This window comes from Pristis pectinata, chromosome 5 (genome assembly GCF_009764475.1).
Source record: "Pristis pectinata isolate sPriPec2 chromosome 5, sPriPec2.1.pri, whole genome shotgun sequence".
NCBI classification, from domain to species: Eukaryota; Metazoa; Chordata; class Chondrichthyes; order Rhinopristiformes; family Pristidae; genus Pristis; species Pristis pectinata.
The window spans coordinates 28,853,522-28,878,556 of NC_067409.1; the positions used below are offsets into that span (position 1 = coordinate 28,853,522).

The window sequence follows — 25,035 nt, forward strand, 5'->3', positions numbered from 1 at the left end:
ATGATGAACATGAATTACTTAAATTTAAATTAACATAAATCATACAGAACTTACACGACACAATAAACAAAAATAATATAATGTCATTAGTTTAAGTTGAAGGAAATAGAGTACGAGGTAGAATTAGGGTCTTTTAGAACCTGACTGCTGCAGGGAAGAAGCTGTATGTAGAACAGCTTTTACATAAATTTTCAGTGGACTGAGTTACTAAAAAAAAATGTTTCAAATTACAAACTATAATATTCTGTTCCAGTTTACACTTTGATGAGCAAATTGCTATTAACAATCTGGTGGAGATCATGAACAAATGAGATCTTTTCTCTGTCAAAAATAAAAGTAATGCAACAACACTGCTTTTCTGAAACTACATAAATATTTCACTGTATTAAAAGATATACGAGTAAGGAGATTTTTTTCTATTTCACCCAGCCAACACTCTGCCATTCTATCTCCATTTACATTATGTTACATGATTTGGATTTCTTTTACATCTTTTATTAAGCTATGCCATCATAAGATGCAAACTATTGTTGTCATCTAGATTATCACTTGTTTATTTGCTGTGCTAGCTAAAAAAATATCATCCACCTTCGGATGCTCACATTCAAAAGGCAGCATTTTCATCTGAAGTTCCATTCTCTGTCGATTCTTGTACAATTCTTATATAATTTAATGCTTAATTTATGTATAATTTATATTTTTCATCTGAATGTTGTGCCTCTAATGCTATTTGCCTGTAATGCTGCTTTAATTAAATTTTTCATTGAACCTATGCTTACACGTACTTGTGCATATGACAATGAACTCGACTTGACTGTTATGTTAGCAGGTATATTACAATATTATTTTGTTAAGGTTGTATGTGAGACACGACTAACAGTAGCAATTCTTATTCACAAGGTGCCATTCCAATCACCAGAACACAAGAAAGTAGGAGCAGGAATAGGCCACTAGGCCCCTTAAGCCTGCACTGCCATTCAGTATGATCATGAATAAGGTCACCCCTCATTCTTCTAAACTTAAAGGAATATAGACCCAAACTCTCTTGATAGACCAACTATTTCACCCCAAGAGTTAGCCTAATGAATCTCCTTTGGACTACCTCCAATGCCATCATATATTGTTTCAGCTAAGAGGACCACAACTGTGCACAGTATTCCAGGTGTAGCCTCGCCAACGCCTTGTACAACTGTAACAAACATCCCTATTTGTAAACTCCAACCCCTTCACAATGAAGGCCAAAATGCCATTTGCCTTCTTAACTATTTGTTGGACCAGCATGCTAACTTTTGGTGATTCATGTATTGGAACATCTAGTTCCCTCTGAATATCACTCATATGCATTCTCTCTCCAGTCTGCCTTTTGATTCCTGTTAGTGAATTGCAGGGCCTCACACTTCCCTACCTTCAATTCCATTTGCCAGGTTTTTGCCTAATTACTCAATTCATCTATATCCCATTGTAGAATCACAATGTCCTCATCACAACATGCTCTTTCATCTATTTTCATATCTTCAGCAAATTTGGAAACATTCATAGAGCTATACAGTATGGAAACAGGCCATTCAACCCACCTCATTCATGCCGACCAGGATGTCTAACTGAGCTGGTCCCATTTGCCTGTGTTTGGTCTATAACCCTCTAAACCTTTTCTAGTGTCAATCAATTATAACGTTTAAAAGATATTTAGTCCATGTACCCGACTAAATGTCTTTTAAACATTGTAATTGTAACTGCCTCTACAGCTTCCTCTGGTAGCTCCTCCAAAATACCCACCACCCTCTGTGTAAAAAGTTTCCCTTTAGGTCCCATTTAAATCTTGCCCCCCTCACCTTAAATTTATGTCCTCTCCTCTAGTTTGAGACTCCTCTAACCCAGGAAAAAGAATGTGACCATGCACCTTATCTACGCACTTCATGATTTTACATACCTCTATAATGTCATCCCTCAGCTCCTACGCTCCAAGGAGAAAAGTCCCAACCTATCCGGACTCTCCTTACAACTCAAGCCCTCCTGTCCCAGTAACGTCTTCGTGAATCTTTTCTGCATCCTTTCCAGCTTAATGACATCTTTCCTATAGCTGGGCGACCAGAACTGTACACATTACTCCAAGTGTGGTCTCACCAACAACTTGTGGTTGATATCTGGAACTCCCTGCCAGAGGAGGTGCTGGAATCAGATACAATAATTAAGTTTAAGAGACATTTAGACATGCACCCAAATAGGCAAGACATAGAAGGATACAGACTGAATATAGCAAAGGGAATCAATGTAGATGGGCAAAAAGGTCAATATGAATGTTGTGGGCTGAAGGGCTCATTTACATAGAATAGTACAGCACAGGAACAGGCCTTTTGGCCCCTGATGTTGTGCCAAACTAATTAAGCTAATCATGCCTAATTACACTAATTTCCCCCAGCCCACACATAGTCCACATCCCATCACACTCTGCATATTTATGTGCCAATCCAAGAGCATCCCAAACACTTCTGTCATATCTGCTTCCACCACCACCTTTCACATTTTGTTCTCTACTCCAAGTCATTAGCGTAAATAGCAAACAATTGAGGGCAAAGAACCATTCTCTGGGGTATTCCATTAGTTACATCCCTCCAGACTGAAAAGGACCCATTTATTCCAACTCTTTGCTTTCCATATGTCAGCCAATTTCTAATCCACACTAACACACTTTTTCCAATATCTTAAGCACTTCATTTATGCACCAGACCTTCATGCGGCAGCACGTTAAATGAGCTTTTCAGTTTCTTGCTGTTGCATCCTGAAAATTTCTGGCCTAACACCAGCCCTTGCCACTTTGCATGCCCTACCTTTCAACTGAATAAAAGTACGAGTGAAATGTCACTGTTGGAATAATGAATGAAAATTGCTCCAGTCTGTTTTCCCTCACTTCATTGAAACAGAAAAACAAAAAGTTTTAGCTGAAGATGTTACCTGGACAACTAAGATATCATTATGGACAGTCCATTTCATCCTCTCCTGAAGATCTTTCTTTTCGATTTCGGTTCCTGGGCTCTGTACTTTCATATACTTTATTCACATACACATTGTTTTTCTGCCTATCTGACTTTTCTTGGGCTGTATTTGTGTCCTTGTCTGTTTTTCCACAGTTTCCACAAAAAGTCAGAAACACTGGCAGAAATACAAGACCATGAATGGCCCCAAAAGATATGACAAGAAACATGATTTTAAAAAATGTCCTGAATATGTAACTTTCTGCAGCAGCCAACACAACAACACCCAGTATGGTTGAAAGAGCTCCCTGGATGATGGGATACCCAAGAGCATACAATGCATAAATAGCTCGTTCATTGCAACTTCCTTTATCATTTGAAACATATGCATAGGAAATGTGAGCTGAAAAATCCACTGAAAAGCCGATACAGATGACCAGATTAATCATTGATATAGAATCTAAGTTGACACCCCAGAAAGCCATGAACCCAGCCACACCCACTAAAACTGATGCAGTAGCAAGTGTGACCCACAGAGAACAGACTGGATTAGGTATTAACAATAAGGCAACAAATAGCATAGCAAGAGCAGCCACAACTACATTCTGTATTGTATTGGATATTATAACAAGATATTGATCAAAATAGATGAATGCAGAGTGATACACCAGCAAAGGAATTCTACATTCCTTTGCTAGCTTTCTTAATTCAGTCTGTATGTTTTTTTCAGCAACTGAACTATTGACATTTGTGGTCTGAATGAAAAAACGTGAGGCGCTAATGCTTTGCTTATTTTCTGAAAAATCAATATCTTGTTTGAATAAAGAGGCATGCTGAAGGAATTGAGTTAAATTTTCCATGAACACATTTTCCTTGTTTATATCTATGATGCCATTTCCATAAATCCCAATGTAGGCACGAAGCCAGGACTCTGACAGTTCACGATCTACATATGAGAGGTTTTCAAATCTGCCCATACAGGTTTCAATATCACTCTGCACAGTGGAATTCCAGTAATCTACAGATTCAGTGACAATGACCATGACTCGTGGTCCATACTCTGAGAAAAAATCATTTACATCATCATAGAATGGAATCACATATGAATCATCAAAGGCCAGATTTCTGAGATCAATTCCTTCTTTAATCTGTAAACAGCCATAAATACTGCCAGCTAAATATCCTAAATACAGGAGAACCACAGCTACCTTTGTCCATATATTTGTAAGACATGGACCATAATATTCCTTAAAGAAGTAGTAGACTGGATGTTCTGGTTCTGCACCTGATTCTTGATCATAAGCCCCACCCACACAACACATTGTATTGAAAGTAGATGCTCCTGGTTTAGAAACTTTTTCAACCTTTCTGAATGTCAGCCAGTGCCTGTTACTGGCTTCTCTTCTCCCATTCAGTGCAAGAACAGCTCCAAAAAATGTAATGTTGTAAATGAAGCAGAACAGAACAGTTGTACCAGTGTAAACACAAAATGATTGCACAGATCGAAAAGGTGTTGCAATGCCAATATAAAAGGCTAAAACATCAGTCAGAGTGGTGATTGTGATGGAAACAGCTGCATCAGCGTACGTCTCTGCCAAACGGTCTTCAACTTTCGCATGAACTTTTGTCTTTTGCCAGCTGGCGAGCATGACAAACATATCGTCCACACCGATACCTGGAGATGTGAGAATATGATGAATTAGTCTGACACTTATTGCCAGTGAATGACCACAAATTAAAGTGAATAAAATCTGACATTGTCACTTGAATAACATGTCACATGTCATTGTCACTTGTTGTTAAAGATTGCCAATTACATTACAAAGGTATAAAAGAAATTAGGAACCAAAATACTGTAACTAGATGCAGACAAGATACCACCAAGTGCACTTACTAAATTTCTTCTGGCCTACAGTACTATTCTGCAGTATTACTCCTGGTGAGCAAACATAGTGCTGCATTTAAATAGAAATGTCAAAGGAACCATTGTAGGTCATAGAGCCGTACAGCACAGAAACAGACCCTTTGGCCCACTGTGCACGCTGATCGTCAAGTACCCATCTGTTCTAATTGAGTTATGGAAAAAGATAGGACTGGTCCACAAGGCCTAAATTGGAGCAAGGCTAATTTTGATGACATTAGACAGGAATTTGCAAAGATTGATTGGGAAACACTGTTTGCAAGTAAAGGGACATCTGGCAAGTGGGAGGCTTTTAAAAGTGAGATAGGGAGAGTTTGATGCCAACGTATTCCTGTAGAGTGAAGAGACAGGCTGACTGGAGTAGAGAACCCTGGTTAATAAGGAGAAAGGAGGAGACATATGTCAGGTATAGGCAGCTGGGATCAAGTGAATCACTTGAGGAGTAGAAGGCATGAAGGAGTAAATTTAAGAGGAAAATCAGAAGGGCAAAAAGAGAACATGAGATAACTTTGGCAAATAGGATACAGGAGAATCCTAAAAGGTACATTAAAAGCAACAAATTAACTAAGGAGGGAATTGGTTCCCTTAAGGATCAATGTGGTTGTCTATGTGTGGAGCCACAGGAGGTGAGTGCGGTCTTAAATGCTTGGCAGTGAGAGAGGAAAGATTTAAAAGGGACTTGAGGGGCAACTTTTTCACACAAAGGGGTGTGGGTATATGGAACCAGCTGCCAGCAGAAGCGGTAGAGGTGTATACAATAAAAAAGTTTAAAAGACGTTTGAACAGAGCATGGATAAGAAAGGTTTAGAGGTACTGCATATGGGCCAAACGCAGTCAAATGTGATGACTTAGGTAGGCGCCTTAGTCAGCATGGACAAATTGGGCCGAAGGACCTGTTTCCATGCTGTATAATTCTATGACTAATTTACCATCAGTTTGGTCCATCGCCTTTTATGCTTTGGTGATTCAAGTGCTTGTTCATATACTTTGCAAATGTTGTGAGAGTATCTGCCTCCATACTTTCTCAGACAGTGCATTCAGATAGCAACCATCCATTGGGTGAAAAATTATTTCTTCAAATTCTCTCTAATCTTCTGACCCCTCACATTAAATTTATGCATTCTGGTTTTAAACATCTCCATTATGAAAAAAGTTTTTTTTACTATCTGTCCCTCATAATTTTGTGTACATCCATCAGATCGCCCCTCAGCAATCCTCTCCTTCATGAAAACAAACCTAGCCTATTTGGTCTCTCCTTAAAACTGAGGTGAAAATCAAAAAAACTGCAGATGCTGGAAATCTCAAACAAAAATCAGAAAATGCTAGAAATACTCAGCAGGACAAGCCACAACTATGGGAAAAGAAACAAAGTCAACAGTAGGCTTGAGAGAGGTCCTTGGATAATGAGAACTCAAAAGTGTCCAATGCATCAATAACTTGGTCTATTTCAGAGACCTGAAGCATTGATTCTGTTTCTCTTCCTACAGATGCATCCTGGCCTGCTGAGTATTGCCACCTTTTTTTTATTAAGCATCCCGGTGAACCACCACTGAACCCGCTCCAGTGCAATCATGTCCTTCCTATACTGCAGTGAGCAGAACTATACACAATCTTCCAGCTGTTGGCCTAACCGAAGTTTTATAAAGTTTTACCCTGACCTTCATGCTCTTCTATTCCTTGGCTAATGAAAGCGAGTATCCTGCATGCCTTATTTGCCTGTGCTGCCACCTTAGGGATCTATGGACCTGTCATAGAGTTATACAGCATGGAAATGGGTCTTTTGGCTGAACTCGTCCATGCCGATCAAGATGTCTATATGAACTAGTTCCACTTGCCTGAGTTTGGCCCATATCCCTTTCAACATTTTCTATCCATGAACCTGTCCAAATATCTTAAAAACATTGTAATTGTACCTGCCTCTACAGCATCCTCTGGCATTTCATTCCATATACCAACCAACCTCCATGTGAAAAATTTGCCCCTCAGGTTCTTTTCAAAATTTTCTCCTCTCAACTTAAACCTATACCCTTTAGTTTTGTACTTCCCTACCCCCAGAAAAAGACTGACTAGCCACCTTATCTATGCCCCTCATGATTGTATAGACCTTTGTAAGGTCATCCCTCAGCCTCCTACGCTCCAGCCACTAAGCCAGCTTGGTATCCAACTGGGAACATATGTTCTTGGCGAAGTGCACAGTGGAAATGTGGAGGTTGTTTAGGGAGTACTTGCATGGGGTTCTGGATAGGTTTGTCCCATTGAGGCAAGGTAAGGATGGTAGAGTGAAGGAACTGTGGTTGACAAGAGACGTAGAATATCTTGTCAAGAGGAAGAAAGAAGCTTACCAAAGGTTTAGAAAGCATGGATCAGACAGGTCTCTGAAGAGTTACAAGGTAGCCGGGAGGGAGCTTAAGAATGGACTTAGGAGAGCTAGAAGGGGGTATGAGAAGTCCTTGGTGAGTAGGATTTAGGAAAACACCAAGGCATTCTACACATATGTGAAGAATGGAAGGATGACTAGAGTGAGGGTAGGACCAATCAGGGATAAAAGTGGAAACATGTGCCAGGAGTCAGAAGAGGTAGGGGAAGTCCTTAATGAATGCATTGCTTCATTACTCACCAGTGAGAGACCTTGAAGTTTGCGAGGATGGCGTATAGCAGGCTGATATGCTAGGGCATGTCGATGTAAGGAAAGAAGATGTGCTGGAAGTTTTGAAAAACATTAGGATAGATGTGTCATCGGGGCCGGATAAGATATATCCAAGGTTATTATGGGAAACGAGGGAAGAGATTGCTGCACCTTTGGCGACGATCTTTGCATCCTCACTGGCGACAGGAGTAGTGCCAGATGATTGGTGGCAAATGTTGTTCCTTTGTTTAAGAAAGGGAGTAGGGATAACCCTGGGAATTACAGACCAGTGAGTCTTACTTCAGTGGTGGGCAAATTACTGGAGAAGATTCTTAGAGACAGGATTTATGGGCATTTGGAGAAGCATGGCTTTGTGAGGGGCAGGTCATGCCTCACATGCCTGATTGATTTATTTGAGAATGTGACAAAGCACGTTGATGAAGGTAGAGCAGTGGATGTGGTGTACATGGATTTTAGTAAGGCATTTGATAAGGTTCCTCATGGATGGCTCATTCAGAAAGTCAGGAGGCATGGGATCCAGGGAAACTTGGCTGTGTGGATTCAGAATTGGCTCACCCATAGAAGACAGAGGGTGGTGGTAGATGGCACGTATTCTGCCTGGAGGTTGGTGACCAGCAGTGTTCCAGGAACCTTGTTCTTTGTGATTTTTATAAATGACTTAGATAAGGATGTGGAAGGGTGGGTTAGTAAGTTTGTAGATGACACAAAGGTTGGTGGTGTTGTGGATAGTGTAGAAGGTTGCTGTAGATTACAACAGGACATTGATAGGATGCAGAGCTGGGCTGAGAAGTGGCAGATGGAGTTCAACCCAGAAAAGTGTGAAGTGATACACTTTAGAAGATCAAATTTGAAGGCAAAATACAAGGTTAATGGCAGGACTCTTAGCAGTGTGGAGGAACAGAGGAATCTTGGGGTCCACGTCCATAGATCCCTCAAGGTTGCTGTGCAGGTTGATAGGATTGTTAAGAAGGCATATGGTGTGTTGGCCTTCATTAGTTAGGTTATTGAGTTCAAGGGCTGTGAGGTAATGTAGCTTTATAGAACTCTGGTTGGACCACACTTGGAGTATTGTGTTCAGTTCTGGTCGCCTCATTATAGGATGGATGTGGAAGTTTTAGAGAGGGCGCAGAGGAGATATACCAGCATGCTGCCTGGATTGGAGAGCATGTCTTATGATGATAGGTTGAGTGAGTTAGGGCTTTTCTGTTTGGAGAGAAGGAGGATGAGAGGTGACTTGATGGAGGTGTACAAGATGATAAGAGGCATAAATCGAGTGGACAGTCAGAGACTTTTTCCCAAGGCGAAAATGGCTAACACGAGGGGGCATAATTTTAAGGTGATTGGAGGAAGGTATAAGGGGGATGTCAGAAGTAAGTTTTTTTTAAACACAGAGTGGTAGGAACATGGAACGTACTGCCCACAGAGGTAGATACATTAGGGACATTTAAGAGACTCTTCGATAGCCACACAAATGATAGAAAAATGGAGGGCTATGTGGGAGGGAAGGGCTAGATAGATCTTAGAGCAGGATAAACTGTCGACACAACATTGGAGGCTGAAGGAGCTGTACTGTGCTGTAGTGTTCTATGTTCTGCTTATAACTCAAGCCCTCAGTCCCAGTAACATGATCATGTATCTTTTCTGCAACTTTTCTAGCTTAACTGTATCTTTCCTATAGTTGGATGAACATAACTGTACACAATACTCATAGTGTGGTCTCAACAACGACTTGTGCAGTTGTAACATGACGTCCTGACTCCTGTACTCAGTGCACTGATTGACGAAGGCAAGCATGCCAAACACCTTCTTTACCACCCTGTCTACCTGTGTTGCCACTTTCAGGGAACTATGTACCTGTATCCTTTTGGTCTCTCTGTTCTACAACACTTGTCTGAGTTAAATTCCATCTGCCATTCTTGGCACACTTCCCCCATTCATCTAGATCCTGTTGTAATCTTAGATAACGTTCTTCACTTTCCACTACACCACCAATTTTGATGTCATCTACAAACTTACTAACCCCGTTAACAACATTGTCATCCAAATTGTTAATATAGACGACAAACAACAGTGGACCCAGCATCGATCCCTATGGCACATCACTGGTCCCAGACCTTCAATCTAAATAACAAACCTCCACTACCACCCTCTGACTCCTTCCACTGAGCTAGCTTGGTATCCAGTTGGCTAGCTCACCCTGGACCCTATGCGAGTTAACCTTATTTGTCATCTATCTTAACGATTTGGGGATCTTGATCAGCTGAGTAAATGGGCTGAGAAATGGCAAATGAAGTTTAATTTGGATAAGTGCAAGATGTTGCATTTTGAAAAGTCAAATCCAGGTAGGACTTTCACAGTGAAAGGCAGGGCCCTGGGGAGTGTTGTAGAACAGAGGGACCATGGAGTACAAGTATATAGTTCACTGAAAGTGGAGTCAGGGCATTTAGTATAAAAGTTGGGAGGTCTTACAGGATGCTGGTGAGGCTAAACTTGAAATATTGTGTTCAGTTTTGGTGATCCTGCTATAGAAGTGATGTTATTAAACTAGAAAGAGTACAGAAAAGATTTACAAGAATGCTGCCATGACTTGAGGGACTGAGTTATAGGGAGAAGTTAGACAGGATAGGACTTTATTCCTTAGAGCATAGGAGACTGAGAGGTGATCTTATAGAGGTGTATAAAATCATGAGGGGCATAGCTAGGGTGAATGAACTCAGTCTTTTTCCCCCCAGAGTTGGGGAATCAAGAAGTAGAGGGCATAAGTTTAAAGTGAGAGGGAAGAGATTTAACAGGAGCTTGAGGGGAAACTTTTTTTTACACAAAGGGTGATATCTATGTGGAATGAGCTGCCAGAGAAGGTGGTTGAGGCAGGTACAATAACAACTTTTAAAAGACAGTTGGACAGGTACATGGATTGGCAAGGTTTAGAAGGTGGTTATGGGCCAAACGTTGGCAAATAGGACCAGCTTGGATGGGGCATCTTGGTCGGCATGGACCAGTTGGGCTGAAGAGCCTGTTTCTGTGGTGCATATCTCCATGGCTCTTGTTAAAAGTCCATGTAGACAACATCTACTGCCCTGCTCTTGTCAATCCTCTTCATCACCTCTTCAAAAAACTCAAACTCGTGAGACACCAAGATCCCTCTCTTCTTCATTACTCCTTATTGCCCTATTTTCATAGTGATGTCCCACCCTTATTTGACTTCCTGTAGTCAAATGCAAATTGTTAATGTGTATGACACACAGTAAAGGTCCCAGCACCTCCTGTCCCTGTGGCACACCACTGGTCATGAAGTTCCAATCATGAAAGCAAGCCTCTACATTTGCTCTCTGAATCCTAATACCAAGTTGACTTTGCATCCACTTTCCAATTTGCCTTGGATCCCATGGGCTCTAATCTTTTGAACATGCCTTCCATGTGGGACTTTGTCAAAAGTTTTACTGATGTCCATGTAGACTACATCAACTTCACTGCCCTCATCAATTTCTTCAAGAACCTCAGTCAAGTTTGTCTCCCACCAACAGAACTGTGTAGACTATCCCCAATCAAGCCCTGCCTTTCCAAGCCTAGATTAATCCTGTCTCTTAGAACCTTTTCCAATAACTTCTCTACCATTAATATTAGACTCACTCACATGTAATTTCTTGCCTTATCTCTGCCGCCCTTCTTAAATAAATGTACCACAATTGCTGTCCTCCAGTCATCTGGCATCTCACCTGTGGTCAATGGTGGCTTAAATAATCTATGTCAAGGCCCCAACAATCTCCTCTTGCCTCTCATAGCAGACTGGGATACATCTCATCAAGCCCTGGGGATTTATCCACCTTTATGTCCACTAAGGCATCAAGTACTTCCTCCTTTATATGATAAAATATGCTCTAAGATAAGATAAGATAAGATTTCTTTATTAGTCAAATGTACATCGAAACACACAGTGAAATGCATCTTTGCGTAGAGTGTTCTGGGGGGCAGCCTGCAAGTGTCGCTATGCTTCCTGCACCAACATAGCATGCCCACAACTTCCTAACCTGTACATCTTTGGAATGTGGGAGGAGACCAGAGCACCCAGAGGAATCCCACGCAGACACAGGGAGAACATACAAACTCCTTACAGACAGCAGCGGGAATTGAACCCGGGTCGCTGGCGCTGTAATAGCATTACGCTAACAATATCCCCTGAAATCTGCAATAACAATATTCTTCTCTTTAGTGAATACAGATGAGAAGACCACACCCGCATCCCCTGGCATCACATACAGTTTTTCCCTTGGGTCCCTACTCTTTCTCTGGTTACCCTCTTTGCCTATCCATATAAAATGCTTTGGTATTTTCCTTAATCTTGTCTGCCAGTGATACTTTGTGGTAACTCTTTGACCTCCTAATTTCTTTCTTAAGTTACATACACATTAAAGGCATGGATAATGGTGAGGTTAGGAGAGGGTATGTTGATATTCCAGGGCATATTGATATTAAGAAGGAAGAAGGTCTTGATGGGATCTATCCCAGGATACTGAAGGAAGCAAGAGATGAGATTGCTGGAGCCATGATAAAGATCTTTGTATCCTCATTAGTCACAGGCAAGGTCCCAGAGGACTGGAGAATAGCCAATGTTGTTCCTTTTGTTTTTATAAGGGCAACAGGGATAAACCAGGAAATTATTGGCCATTGACCCTTACATCAGTGGAAGGGAAATTATTGGAGATGGACAGGATTTACTCATAATTGGAAAAACATAAACTTTTTAGGAATAGCCAGCATGGTTTTGTGCAGGGGAAGTCCTGTCTCACGAATTTAATTGAGAATTTTGAGAAAGTGGCAAAGATAATTGATGAAAATAGGGTGGTGGATATTGTCCACATGGACTTTAGTAAAGCATTTGACAAGGCCTTTCTTGGTAGGCTGGCCCAAAAGATTAAGTCACATGGGATCCATAGTTAGTTGGTAAATTGGATCCAAAAATGGCTTGGTTATAGAAGACAGAGAATAGTGGTAGATGAGTGTTCCACAATGATCAATGCTGGGAACTCTGGTGTTCGTAAAATATGTTAATGACTTGGATGAAAATGTAGGTGGTCTGGTGAATAAGTCTGTAATGACACAAAAATTGTCATTGTTTATAGTGAGGAAGGTTGTCAAAGGATTTAGCAGGATATAGATCAGTTGGGAAGATGGCAGGTAGAGCTTAATCTAGACAAATGTGAGGTGATGTGACAAATGTTTTGGGAGGTCAAATAGAACCACAGAACCATAGAACACTACAGCACAGAAAACAGGACATTCAGCCCTTCTAGTCTGTGCCGAAACTTTATTCCACTAGTCCCAATGACCTGCACCCAGCCCATAACCCTCCAGACCTCTCCCATTCATGTACCTATCCAATTTATTCTTAAAACTTAAGAGTGAGCCCGCATTTACCATGTCAGATAGCAGCTCGTTCCACACTCCCAAATTCAAGAGGAAAGTATATAGTATTTGGCAAGATGCTTAGGAGCACTCATGTACAGTGGGATCTTGGAGTGCAAATCCATAGCTTCCTGAAAGTGGCAACACAAGTGGATAGGGTGATAAAGAAGGCATGCAGTCACATCTGGAGTATATTTTAATCACGCTTATAGTGTTGACGTAAGTACGACTAACCTAGAATGAGAAATGGTGCATTGGCTGTATTGATGGCAAATGTCATCCCGCAAAACAGCAGCAATCCAAATCCTGATAGTACAGCGAATCCAGCTGATATAACTCCCAGAGCAGCAACCCAGACTTTATTCCTCACACAGTCAAACCTGAAAATAAATTTGGTAGTCTTCTATAAGGCAGCATATGTTTTATATGATATATTCAATGAAAATGTATTAAAAAGTAAATCTGACAGTAACACATTTTACCTCATGCAAGATGTGATGGAAAAAGAGATTGAAAGAAAATAGGTGATTGAGAACAAAGGAACAATTTTTTCAGCATTTCCCTCAAATTCTTCTTGTCTTGATACTGATGTGAAGTAAGACACCTATAATTTGGGACAAAGTTTATATAAATATACAAAGTATTGCAGAATTATTCTCAAGCAAATTTCAACCAGCCTCCAAAAAGATTTACCAGTTTATCTTGAAAACAATTACTTATTAGATCTGTAACTAACAGTTGCAACTAACATGAGGCTTAATTCATATTTAAGAAGAAATTTCTTTGAATGCAGTATCAAAACGCAAAAGCAAATATTGACTATTCACGAGGAAAACTGACTGCCATTTTTGGTGCCTTCGATATTCACCTGCATAAGGTTAATGTTGAAGAATGACATCCATTACATTTTAGTTTAAGCAGTTACAGAAATACAGAGTCAAATCTTATACATCTTCATTCAGTAACTACTGAAGAGAATTTGGTGTCAGCATTCAATAGCATATTACTCCAGTTTGGAGTTCAGAAAAAGGTGTATATTTTGACAAGGATCATCATATAGAAAGATAGTTCCACTCCACTTAGATTAAGATTTTATGTTGCTCAACAACATTTTGCTAAATTCCATTTGGAACTCCTCAGAAATTCCTAGGGATCACCAAAGACCAGAAATTTATCAGGAACTGTGACATTACTAGAGGCTAGAAAAGAAAGCAAAAGACTGGTAAATCTGTAGCAAGTGACTTACCTCCAAAGACTTTCCGTCATCTACAAGGTGAAATCCAAGTGTGTGCTGCAATTCTCTCTACTGTGAGAAGTGCAGATCCAACATTGCTTGAGAAACAGGACAATATCCAGGACAAAGCTGCTCAGTTATTTGGCATCCTATCTATCACTCTATACCTTCACTCCCTCTACCATCAGTGCACCATGTTTCAATGAGTACCCACTGCAAAATGAACTGCTATTATTTGCCAGGTAATCCAACAATTTACAGGAAGGCAGGCATTACTGCTGTCTGGTAGACTACATATTTTATGCCAGGTTTGAGGTCTTGATCTTCAGGTATCCTGTTCCTCAGTTAGTTAAAGGCTCTGCTGATGTACTGAAGGCAATAACATATCTCATCATCCTTCATTGAGAGGAGGTCCCCTAGTTATACGAATTGCCAATGTCTTGCTATGGACCCTTAATTGTTGGAGGATGGTGTTGTACAGCAGGGGCAAATTGGTAGAGGAGTGAGTGTTAAGTATAAGGCCCATTCTGTATTTGCTTCAGGGAATGAGTCAACGATGACTTGGAACCCATGAAAATCAAACAATCTGCAGATGCTGGAAATCTGAAATAAAAGCATAAAATGCTGGAAAAACTCAGCAGGTCAGGCAGCATCTGAGAAAAGAGAAACAGCTTTTCAGGTCTTGAACCTTCATCAGAACGGAGAAAGAGAGAAACAGCTTGTTCTCAAAATCTCATCTCAAAGTTATTTGCTTCAAGCAGAAGCTCAGTTTACTTCTTACAACATAAAAGGAAGTCATTCAGCCCATTGGGTCTATGCCTGTTCCCAGCTGGGAAACCCCATCAGTCCCATTCCTCCACGTTTCCTCACAACCTCTCCTCTTTCACATCATCAACTCCTTTAATTCAGTATATGCAAAGATGAAGGTAGATATTGATGATAAAATTCACCATCACTTCCAGTGCACCAGCATAGCATTTGGCCATGCAACAAAAAGACTAAGACGTCAAACGTGGCCCAACATGCAGACTACTGGGTCACAATTATTCCTTCTTGTGTCTGAGGCATGGAAATAAATTGCAAAGTTGGTTTATTATTGTCACATGTACCGAGGTACAGTGAGAAACTTTGTGTTGCATGCCATCCATACAGATCATTTCATCACATCAGTACATCAAGGTAGTACAAGAGAAAAGCAATAACAGAATGCAGAATATAGTGTTACAGTTACAGAGAAAGTGCAGTGCAGGCAGACAATAGGTGCAAGGCCATGATGAGGTGGATTGTGAGGTCAAGAGTCCATCTTATCAAATAAGAGGTCTTATGACAGCAGGATAGAAGCTGTCCTTGAGCCTGGTGGTATATGCTTTCAGGCTTTTGTATCTTCTGCCCAATGGGAGGGAGGAGAAGAAAGAATGTCTGGGGTGAGAGAGGTCTTTGATTTTGTTGGCTGCATCACCGAGGCAGCAAGAAGTGCAGACATCTACACAAAATTGTAGGACCAATTGTAACATCACCCCAGGGCACTCTGGAGATACCATCAACACTGCCTCTGCAATATCTTCTGAATCTGCATCAGTATCCTCTCCCAGGCCAACATCTACATCACTGAAGCCCTAATAGGGCAACAGTGTCAGTCCATCATGTTGATGATGACCACCAAGAACTTATCAATAATAATTCCATTTTGGTAAATTGGTTTATTGTCATATGTACCAAGATACAGTGAAAAACTTTGTTTTGTATGCCATCTATTTTGTCAGATCATTTCATCACATCAGTACATCTCAAACAGCGATGAGTCACCGTTGTAGGCCATATCTCAAACAGCCATGAGTCAGAGTACAGGAAGGAGATAGAGAGCTTAGTGGAATGATGTCATGACAACAACCTTTCCCTCAATGTCAACAAAAGACCTGGTCAAGGGGGCGGTGTACATGCACCTGTCTACCTCAATGGTGCTGAGGTCGAGAGGGTTGAGAGCTTCAAGTTCCTGGGAGTGAACATCACCAACAGCCTGTCCTGGTCAAATCACGTAGAAGCCATGGCCAAGGAAGCTCATCAGCACCTCTACTTCCTCAGGAGGCTAAAGAAATTTGGTTTGTCCCCTTTGACTCTCACTAACTTTTACAGATGCACCATAGAAAACATCCTACCTGGATATATCACGGCTTGGTACGGCAACTGCTCTGCCCAGGACCGCAAGAAACTGCAGAGAGTTGTGGACACAGCCCAGCGCATTATGGACACCAGCCTCCCCTCCTTGGACTCTGTCTTTACCTCTTTTTGTCTTGGTGAAACAGCCAGCATAATCAAAGACCCCACCCACCCGGGACATTCTCTCTTCTCTCCTCTTCCATCGGGTAGAAGATACAGGAGCCTGAAGGTGCATACCACCAGACAAGGACAGCTTCTACCCCACTGTGATAAAACTATTGAACAGTTCCCTTATACAATGAGATGGACTATGACCTCACGATCTACCTTGTTGTGACCTCCCACCTTATTGCACTGCACTTTCTCTGTAGCTGTGACACTTTATTCTGTACTGTTATTGGTTTTACCTGTACTACATCAATGCATTCTATACTAACTCAATGTAACTGCACTGTGTAATGAATTGACCTGAACGATCGGTTTGTAAGACAAGCTTTTCACTGTACCTCGGTACAAGTGACAATAATAAACCAATACCAATACCAATAACAGAATGCAGAATAAAGTGTTACATTTACCAGCACTTGGTCTGTAGCCCTCAATTAATTCAAGTATTCAAGTCTTCTTCGAGTTAGCTGCCTCTATCACCCAGTCAGGCAGTGTGCTCCAGATGCCAACCACCCTCTGCGCGAAAAAAGTCCTTCCTCATAGAACACAGAACAGTGGAGCACAGGAACAGGCCCTTCAGCCCACGATGTCTGTGCCAAGCATGATGCCAAATTAAACTAATCCTTTCTGCCTGTACATGATCCATATCCCTCCATTCCCTGCATGTGTCTATCTGAAAGCCCTTTGAACTTCACTATTGTATCTGCTTCCACTACCATCCCTGGCAGCCCATTCCAAGTACCTACCACTTTCTGTGTCAAAAAACTTGCCTGGCCCATCCCCTTTAAATTCTCCCTCTCTCACCTTCGAACTATTCCATCAAGTATTCAACATTTCTACCCTAGGACAAAGATTCTGGCTATCCACCCTGTCTATGCCACTCATAATTATATAAAATGCTATCAGGTCTCCCCTCAGCCTCTGATACTCTAGAGAAAATAATCCTAGTTTGTCCCACCTCTCTTTATAGCCAACAGCCCAGATTAAACGCCATCTGCCACTTCTGTGCCCATAACTGATTTATATCCTGCTGATCCTTTGACAACCTTCACTGTCCGCGACTCCACCAATTTTTGTGTCATCTGCAAACTTAATCACCAACCCATCTACATTTTTGTCCTCAAATCCCCTTTAACCTTCTTCCCCCTTACCATAAACCTGTGCCATTTGGTCTTAGACAGCACTGCTATGCCTGATACCAGATTCCTAAAACAAATACTCTATTCAGAGTTCCATCAGAAGAGGTTACTAGATGGAGAGAGAAAACAATTCAAACACGTTCATGAAGACTCCATGAAAATGACATTCCCACCAACTCATGTGAGTCCCTGGCCCATGATCTCTCAAAATGGAGAAGGGATATTTGCATGACTTCAAAAACCGTGTCCATTCATTGAGAACACCATAAGCCCAGAATAAAAGGCAGAAGGAGCACACTTTGTCCCAAATTTCTTATTCTAAGATCTAGCTAACCCTCCCTCTCACATAGCCCCCCCCCCATTGCTCTACCTATCATATCTAAGAGTCTCTTAAATGTCCCTAATGTATCTGCCCCCACAACCTCTGCCGGCAGTGTGTTCCACGCACCCACCACTCTGTGTAAAAAGCTTACCCCTGACATCCCCCTTATATCTTCCTCCAACCACCTTAAAATTATGTCCCCTTGTGTTAGCCATTGTCACCCTGGGATAAAGTTTCTGACTGTCCACTCGATCTATGCTTAGCATCATCTTGTACACCTCTATCAAGTCACCTCTCATCCTCCTTCTCTCCAAAGAGAAAAGCCCTAGCTCACTCAACCTATCCTCATAAGATATGCTCTCCAATCCAGGCAGCATCCTGGTAAATCTCCTCTGCACCCTCTCTAAAGCTTCCACATCCTTCGTATAATGAGGCAACCAGAACTGAACACCATACTCCAAGTGTTTTCTAACCAGAGTTCTATAGAGCTGCAACATCACCTCGTGGCTCTTGAACTCAATACCCCGACTAATGGAGACCAACATACCAAACGCCTTCTTAACAACCCTATCGACCTGCGTGGCAACCTTGAAGGATCTATGGACATGGACCCCAAGATATCTCTGTTCCTCCACACTGCTAAGAGTCCTGCCATTAACCTTGTATTCTGCCTACAAATTCAATCTCCCGAAGTGTATCACTTCACACTTAATCCATGTTAAACTCCATCTATGAGCGAGCCAATTCTGAATTCACACAGCCAAGTTCCTGGATCCCATAGCTCCTGACTTTCTGAATGACCCTTCCATGAGGAACCTTATCAAACGCCTTACTAAAATCCATGTACACCACATCCACTGTTCCACCTTCATCAATGTGCTTTGTCACATCCTCAAAGAATTCAATCAGGCTCGTGAGGCATGATCTGCCCCTCACAAAGCCATGCTGACTGTCCCTAATCAGCCTATGATTCTCCAAATGCCCATAAATCCTGTCTCTAAGAATCTTCTCCAGTAATTTGCCCACCACTGAAGTAAGACTCACTGGTCTGTAATTCCCAGGGTTATCCCTACTCCCTTTCTTAAACAAAGGAACATTTGCCACCCTCCAATCATCTGGCACTACTCCTGTGGCCAGTGAGGATGCAAAGATCATCGCCAAAGGTGCAGCAATCTCTTCCCTCGCTTCCCATAATAACCTTGGATATATCCCATCTGGCCCCAATGACTTATCTATCCTAATGTTTTTCAAAATTTCCAGCACATCCTCTTCCCTTACGTTGACATGCCCTAGCTTATCAACCTGCCATATGCCATCCTCACAAACGTCAAGGTCTCTCTCTCTGGTGAATACTGAAGCAAAGTATTCATTAAGGACCTCCCTACCTCTTCCGACTCCAGGCACATGTTTCCACTTTTATCCCCGATCGGTGGAGTTCCCTATGTGGAGTTCTGCATAGTCCCGAGAGGATACAGGAACCGTGGTGTACAAAGGCTATAATAAATCTAGTCAAAAGAAAAAGAAAAGCATACAAAAGGTACAGAGAACTAGGTAATGTTAGAGTTCTGGAAGAGTACAAGACTAAAAGGAAGGAACTTAAAAAAGAAATTAGGAGACCCAGAAGTGGACATGAGAAGGCCTTGGCGGGCAGGATTAAGGAAAACCCCAAGGCATTCTACAAGTTTGTGAAAAGTAAGAGGATAAGACATGAAAGGAAAGGGCCTATCAAGTGCAGCAGTGGGAAAGTGTGTATGGATCCGGAAGAAATAGTGGAGGTACTTAATGAATACTTTACGTCAGTATTCACTACGGAAGAAGATCTAGGGGATTGTAGTGGGGATCTGCAGTGGCCTGAAAAGCTTGAGCATGTAGATATTAGAAAAGAGGTGGTGCTGAAACTTTTGGAAAGCATCAAGTTAGATAAGTCGCCGGGACCGGATGAGATGTACCCCAGGTTGCTTTGGGAGGCGAGGGAGGGGATTGCGGAGCCTCTGACGATGATCTTTGCGTTGTCGATGGAGATGGGAGAAGTTCCGGAAGATTGGAGGGTTGCAGATGTTGTTCCCTTATTCAAGAAAGGGAGTAGGGATAGCCCAGGGAATTATAGACCAGTGAGTCTTACCTCAATGGTTGGTAAGCTGATGGAGAAGATCCTGAGAGGCAGGATTTATGAACATTTGGAGAGGTATAATATGATTAGGAATAGTCAGCATGGCTTTGTTAAGGGCAGGTCCTGCCTTACTAGCCTGATTGAATTTTTTGAGGATGTGACTAAGCACATCAATGAAGGGAGAGCAGCAGATGTCGTGTACATGGATTTCAGCAAGGCGTTTGATAAGGTACCCCATGTAAGGCTTATGGAGACATGGGATCCAAGGGGACATTGCAGTGTGGATCCAGAACTGACTGGCCCACAGAAGGCAAAGAGTGGTTGTTGAAGGGTCATGTTCTGAGTGGAGGTCGGTGACCAGTGGTGTACCTCAGGGATCTGTACTGGGACCCTTGCTCTTTGTGATTTTTTTAAATGACCTGGATGAGGAAGTGGAGGGGTGGGTTAGTAAGTTTGCAGATGACAGGGAGGTTGGGGGTGTTGTGGATAGTTTGGAGGGCTGTCAGAGGTTACAGAGGGACATAGATAGGATGCAAAGTTGGGCTGAGAAGTGGCAGATGCAGTTCAACCCAGATAAGTGTGAAGTGGTTCATTTTGGTAGGTCAAATATATTGGCAGAATATAGTATTAATGGTAGGACTCTTGGCAGTGTGGAGGATCAGAGGGATCTTGGGGTCCGAGTCCATAGGATGCTCAAAGCGGCTGCGCTGGTTGACTCTGTGGTTAAGAAGGCATATGGTGTATTGTCCTTCATCAATCGCGGAATTGAATTTAGGAGCCGAGAGGTATTGTTGCAGCTATATAGGTCCCTGGTCAGACCCCATTTGGAGTACTGTGCTCAGTTCTGGTCACCTCGCTACAGGAAGGATGTGGAAGCCATAGAGAGGGTATAGAGGAGATTTACAAGGACGCTGCCTGGAATGCGGAGCATGCCTTATGAAAACAGGCTGAGGGAACTCGGTCTTTTCTCCTTGGAGAGACGGAGGATGAGGGGGACCTGATAGAGGTGTATAAGATGATGAGAAGTATTGATTGGGTAGATAGTCAGAGGCTTTTCCCCAGGGCTGAAATGGTGGCTACAAGTGGGCATAGGTTTAAGGTGCTGGGGAGTAGATATAGAGGAGATGTCAGGGGTAAGTTTTTTACTCAGAGAGTGGTGAGTGCATGGAATGGGCTGCTGGAAACGGTGGTGGAGGCAGATACGATGGGGTCTTTCAAGAGACTGTTAGATAGGTACATGGAGCTGAGTAAAATAGAGGGCTGTGGGTAAGCCTAGTAATTTCTAGGGTAGGGACATGTTCAGCACAGCTTTGTGGGCCAAAGGGCCTGAATTGTGCTGTATCTTTTCAATGTTTCTATGGTCCTACCCTCACTCTAGTCATCCTCCTATTCTTCACATATGTGTAGAATGCCTTGGTGTTTTCCTTAATTCTACTCATGAAGGACTTCCCATGCCCCCTTCGAGCTCTCCTAAGTCTATTCTTAAGTTCCCTCCTGGCTGCCTTGTAACTTTCCAGAGCCCTGTCTGATCCATGCTTTCTAAACCTTAAGGAAGCTTCTTTCTTCCCCTTTACAAGATATTCTACATCTCTTGTCAACCATGTTTCCTTCCCTCTACCATCCTTACCCTGCCTCAACGGGACAAATCTATCCAGAACCCCATGCAAGTACTCCTTAAACAACCTCCACATTTCCACTGTACACTTCCCCAAGAACATCTGTTGCCAATTTACGCTCCCAAATTCCTGCCTAATAGCATCATAATTACCCCTCCCCCAATTAAATACTTTCCCATATCGCCTGCTCCTATCCCTCTCGAAGGCTATGGTAAAGGTCAAGGAGTTATGGTCACTATCTCCAAAATGCTCTCCCAAAGAGAGACCTGAAACCTGATCAGGCTCATTGCCTAGTACCAGGTCCAGTATAGCCTCTCCTCTAGTCGGCCAGTCCACATACTGTGTCAGGAATCCTTCCTGGACACACCTAACAAACTCTGCCCCATCTATCCCCTTTAAACTGAGGAGGTGCCAATCAATATTAGGGAAGTTGAAATCACCCATGACAACAAACCTGTTATTTTTTCAGCTCTCCAAAATCTGCCTCCCAATCTGCTCCTTAGCATCTCTGCTGCTATTGGGGGGGTCCGTAGAATACTCCCAATAGAGTGATTGCTCCTTCCTGTTTCTGACTTCTACCCACACTGGCTCAGTGGATGATCCCTCCAGGACATCCTCCCTTGCTACAGCTGTGACACAGTCCCTGATCAGCAAAGCCACTGCCCCACCTATTTTACCTCCGCCCCTGTCCCTTTTGAAACATCTAAACCCCGGAATATCCAGCAGCCATTCCTGCCCTCATGATAGCCAAGTCTCTGTAATGGCCACCACGTCATAGTTCCAAGTACTTACCCATGCTCTAAGTTCATCACCCTTGTTCCTGATACTCCTTGCATTAAAGTACACTCACTTCAGCCCATCCAACTGACTGTAATTTTTCCCTTTCAAATGCCTATCCTTCCTCACAGTCTTTCTACACTCTGCATCTACTTGTACACTAAATGAACCAACTTCTGACCTATCACTCTGGTTCCCATCCCCCTGCCAAACTAGTTTAAACCCTCCCCAACAATTCTAGCAAACCTGCCCACAAGAATATTCGTCCCCCTCGAGTTCAGGTGTAACCCGTCCCTTTTGTACAGGTCGTACCTCCCCCAGAAGAGATCCCAATGATCTCAATGCTAGTTGTGAGGGAAGGATGAGAAACCATTGCCTATGCTTCTCCAGATACAGCTGGAGAGCCAGGAATAAATAAGACAAGTATAAGCCCATTCAGCTGGATGACAGGGAAAAAGCAAACCCAATGTCTGCTATTAGGATGTTTCTAGCGTGTATTATTAATAATAAAGTGACCAATCAGTGTTGGGTTGAAACCACAGCAATATCACTTGATTAATAAAATGATCAAAACTGTGGCAAATAGATGTCAACGTTCAGGCCACTTGTGAGGTTATCAAATTTGGACCAACAAGGGCAGAATGGAGTGCATTCTAAATGGTGAAAAGCTAGGTACCAATGGGAAATAATATGGAAATTGCAGACTCTCTGGCCATAATTGTTTAATCTTTAGGGATATGAGTGTGGGGCCTGAGAGCTGGAAGACAGCAAATGTCTTCATTTAAAATTCTCCTATTTATTTTCAAATCACATTATGGTTGTCCCCTTGTCCATTTTGATGGTCTTCTTCAGTATTAAAACCAATCAAGATCATTGTGCTCTGTAAATACTATTCCTTTGCGCAACATTCACTTGCCTGCACCTTAACATCTCTATGCCATTCTGTCTCTTACCTCGCTGTAAGATTTTCCCCAAAGTCTTTCCCTGCCCTACTATCTCCTTCTGTAGTTGCAGTCAATTTATTTTTGGTGACAGCCTGGAAAAGTTCTTATGGATATTTCACTGAGTATAAACACTACAGAGTTCCAGGTCATTGAAATTGAACTAATTGAAGACAGAGTGAACTCAAGATGATGTATGGCATTTTCCTGTTTTATGTTTCCACATTCCTCAATGTGAAGAAGGCCCAACTCTAAACAGAGTCAACTTTTCACCAAAGTACAACATGATGTGCACAACTACCCAGTATCCCACCCATACCGGCAATTATTTCTGCTCTTAGAAAGAAAATGAAAATTCCAAGAATGGCAAAGAACTCAATGATCTGTGAAATACTGATGGTGTTCACCTGTTAATTCACAATAACTTTGGCAGAAGATAACTGGAAACACAAAAATTAACCAGGTCACTGAAAGAGAGATTTGCCTGCTGTGTAAGTATGTACAGACATGAGCTTGTATGAGTGAAAGAAGATGCCTTGTTCATTGTCACAGTTCAGTATAAATTGCAAACATTTACTACAACAATCCCTCGTAAGTCTTATGTTTCAACTCATGCAGCAGACTCACAGAAATATAGATAGACCATAAAGACTGACCTCAATGTTCTTCTGGTTCATCAGTTCCTTTGGAAAGACAGAAAGGAACTCTTTGACCCACAGCAAACTTTTCACTTTCATTTCTTCATTATCTTCTTGTAAGTAATAGTCAAGTTTGATTGCCTTTGCTTTTTCTATGATCTTGATTTTTGGCTTTAACGTTACACCTCCAACAGTTGAACCAATAAAAACCCCATTCGTTATTGGATAAGTCAAAGTAATATTCTGCTTGAACAACTCTAAAATTGTATTTGAAACGCAAGTGCCTGTTCTCCGTGCACAGAGAGAAGAATAGTTGCACATGACATTGTTATTGTCAGAAATATTAAGCTGCTTCACTTTTTCATCAAGTGATATAATCTCTTTAAATGCATCTATGGTAAGGATGTTGTTATCTTTCGATACAGCAATAAAGGAAGCATACGTCCCCTCTGTGTAAAGCCTCTGTGCGAAGAAGGATTCAGAATCGTTGGTTGGAAAATGTTGTTTAATAAACTCTCTCTCAGACTTTGCTGGCCCACTGATGGGTGTAAATTGCTCTTCCAAATCATTGGCTTCTCGTACCGGTAAAAAATAAAAACCTGTGCCCAGTCCTGCAGAAATAAGGAGAGGAATTGTGAGGAACCACAAGGGATTTTTGCCTACAGTATATCCAAGCTTCTTAAAAGCTGTCCCGAGAAGTTTCTCAATACAATTTGTCTGACAACAAGGCATGATGAAAATTCATTGAAACTCCATAGCCTTCACCTCTTCAAAATGCTTTATTTAAGAGCAGGAAGAAGCAACACTCTAGAGATCACTGTGCATGGTTACTCATTTACAGAACTATTAAAATGATGACGTCCAGAAACTGCAAGGAGATACAATCAAACACAGACTGCCATCTACCTGTTTCTGTGGAGATAGTTTTAATACTGATGTCTTGCTTTTGCAGTAGCTTTCATCCAAAATCCAGTGATTTACCTTGATTAG

At 41.9% G+C, this 25,035-nt stretch overlaps 1 protein-coding gene across 1 annotated transcript; it reads right to left on the reverse strand.

The window, feature by feature from the left end:
* Positions 1–2,971: 2,971 nt before the first annotated feature.
* Positions 2,972–24,777, reverse strand: LOC127570520 (patched domain-containing protein 3-like). The gene is made up of 4 exons (XM_052016172.1): positions 24,064–24,777; positions 13,426–13,547; positions 13,178–13,323; positions 2,972–4,647 (listed from the first exon to the last, which is right to left on the reverse strand). The coding sequence occupies exons 1-4, from the start codon at positions 24,775–24,777 to the stop codon at positions 2,972–2,974; spliced, it is 2,658 nt and encodes an 885-aa protein (XP_051872132.1).
* Between the last annotated feature and the right edge of the window lie 258 nt (positions 24,778–25,035).

Bases quoted from the DNA above. Each gene is read 5' to 3' on its own strand.
- LOC127570520 (XM_052016172.1), bottom strand. From the start codon at position 24,777: ATGCCTTGTTGTCAGACAAATTGTATTGAGAAACTTCTCGGGACAGCT. The intron at 13,548-24,063 runs GTCAGTCTTTAT...CCCAAATTATAG, and splicing joins TGAACCAGAAGAACATTGAG to GTGTCTTACTTCACATCAGT. The intron at 13,324-13,425 runs GTAAAATGTGTT...ATTTATTTTCAG, and splicing joins TCCATCACATCTTGCATGAG to GTTTGACTGTGTGAGGAATA.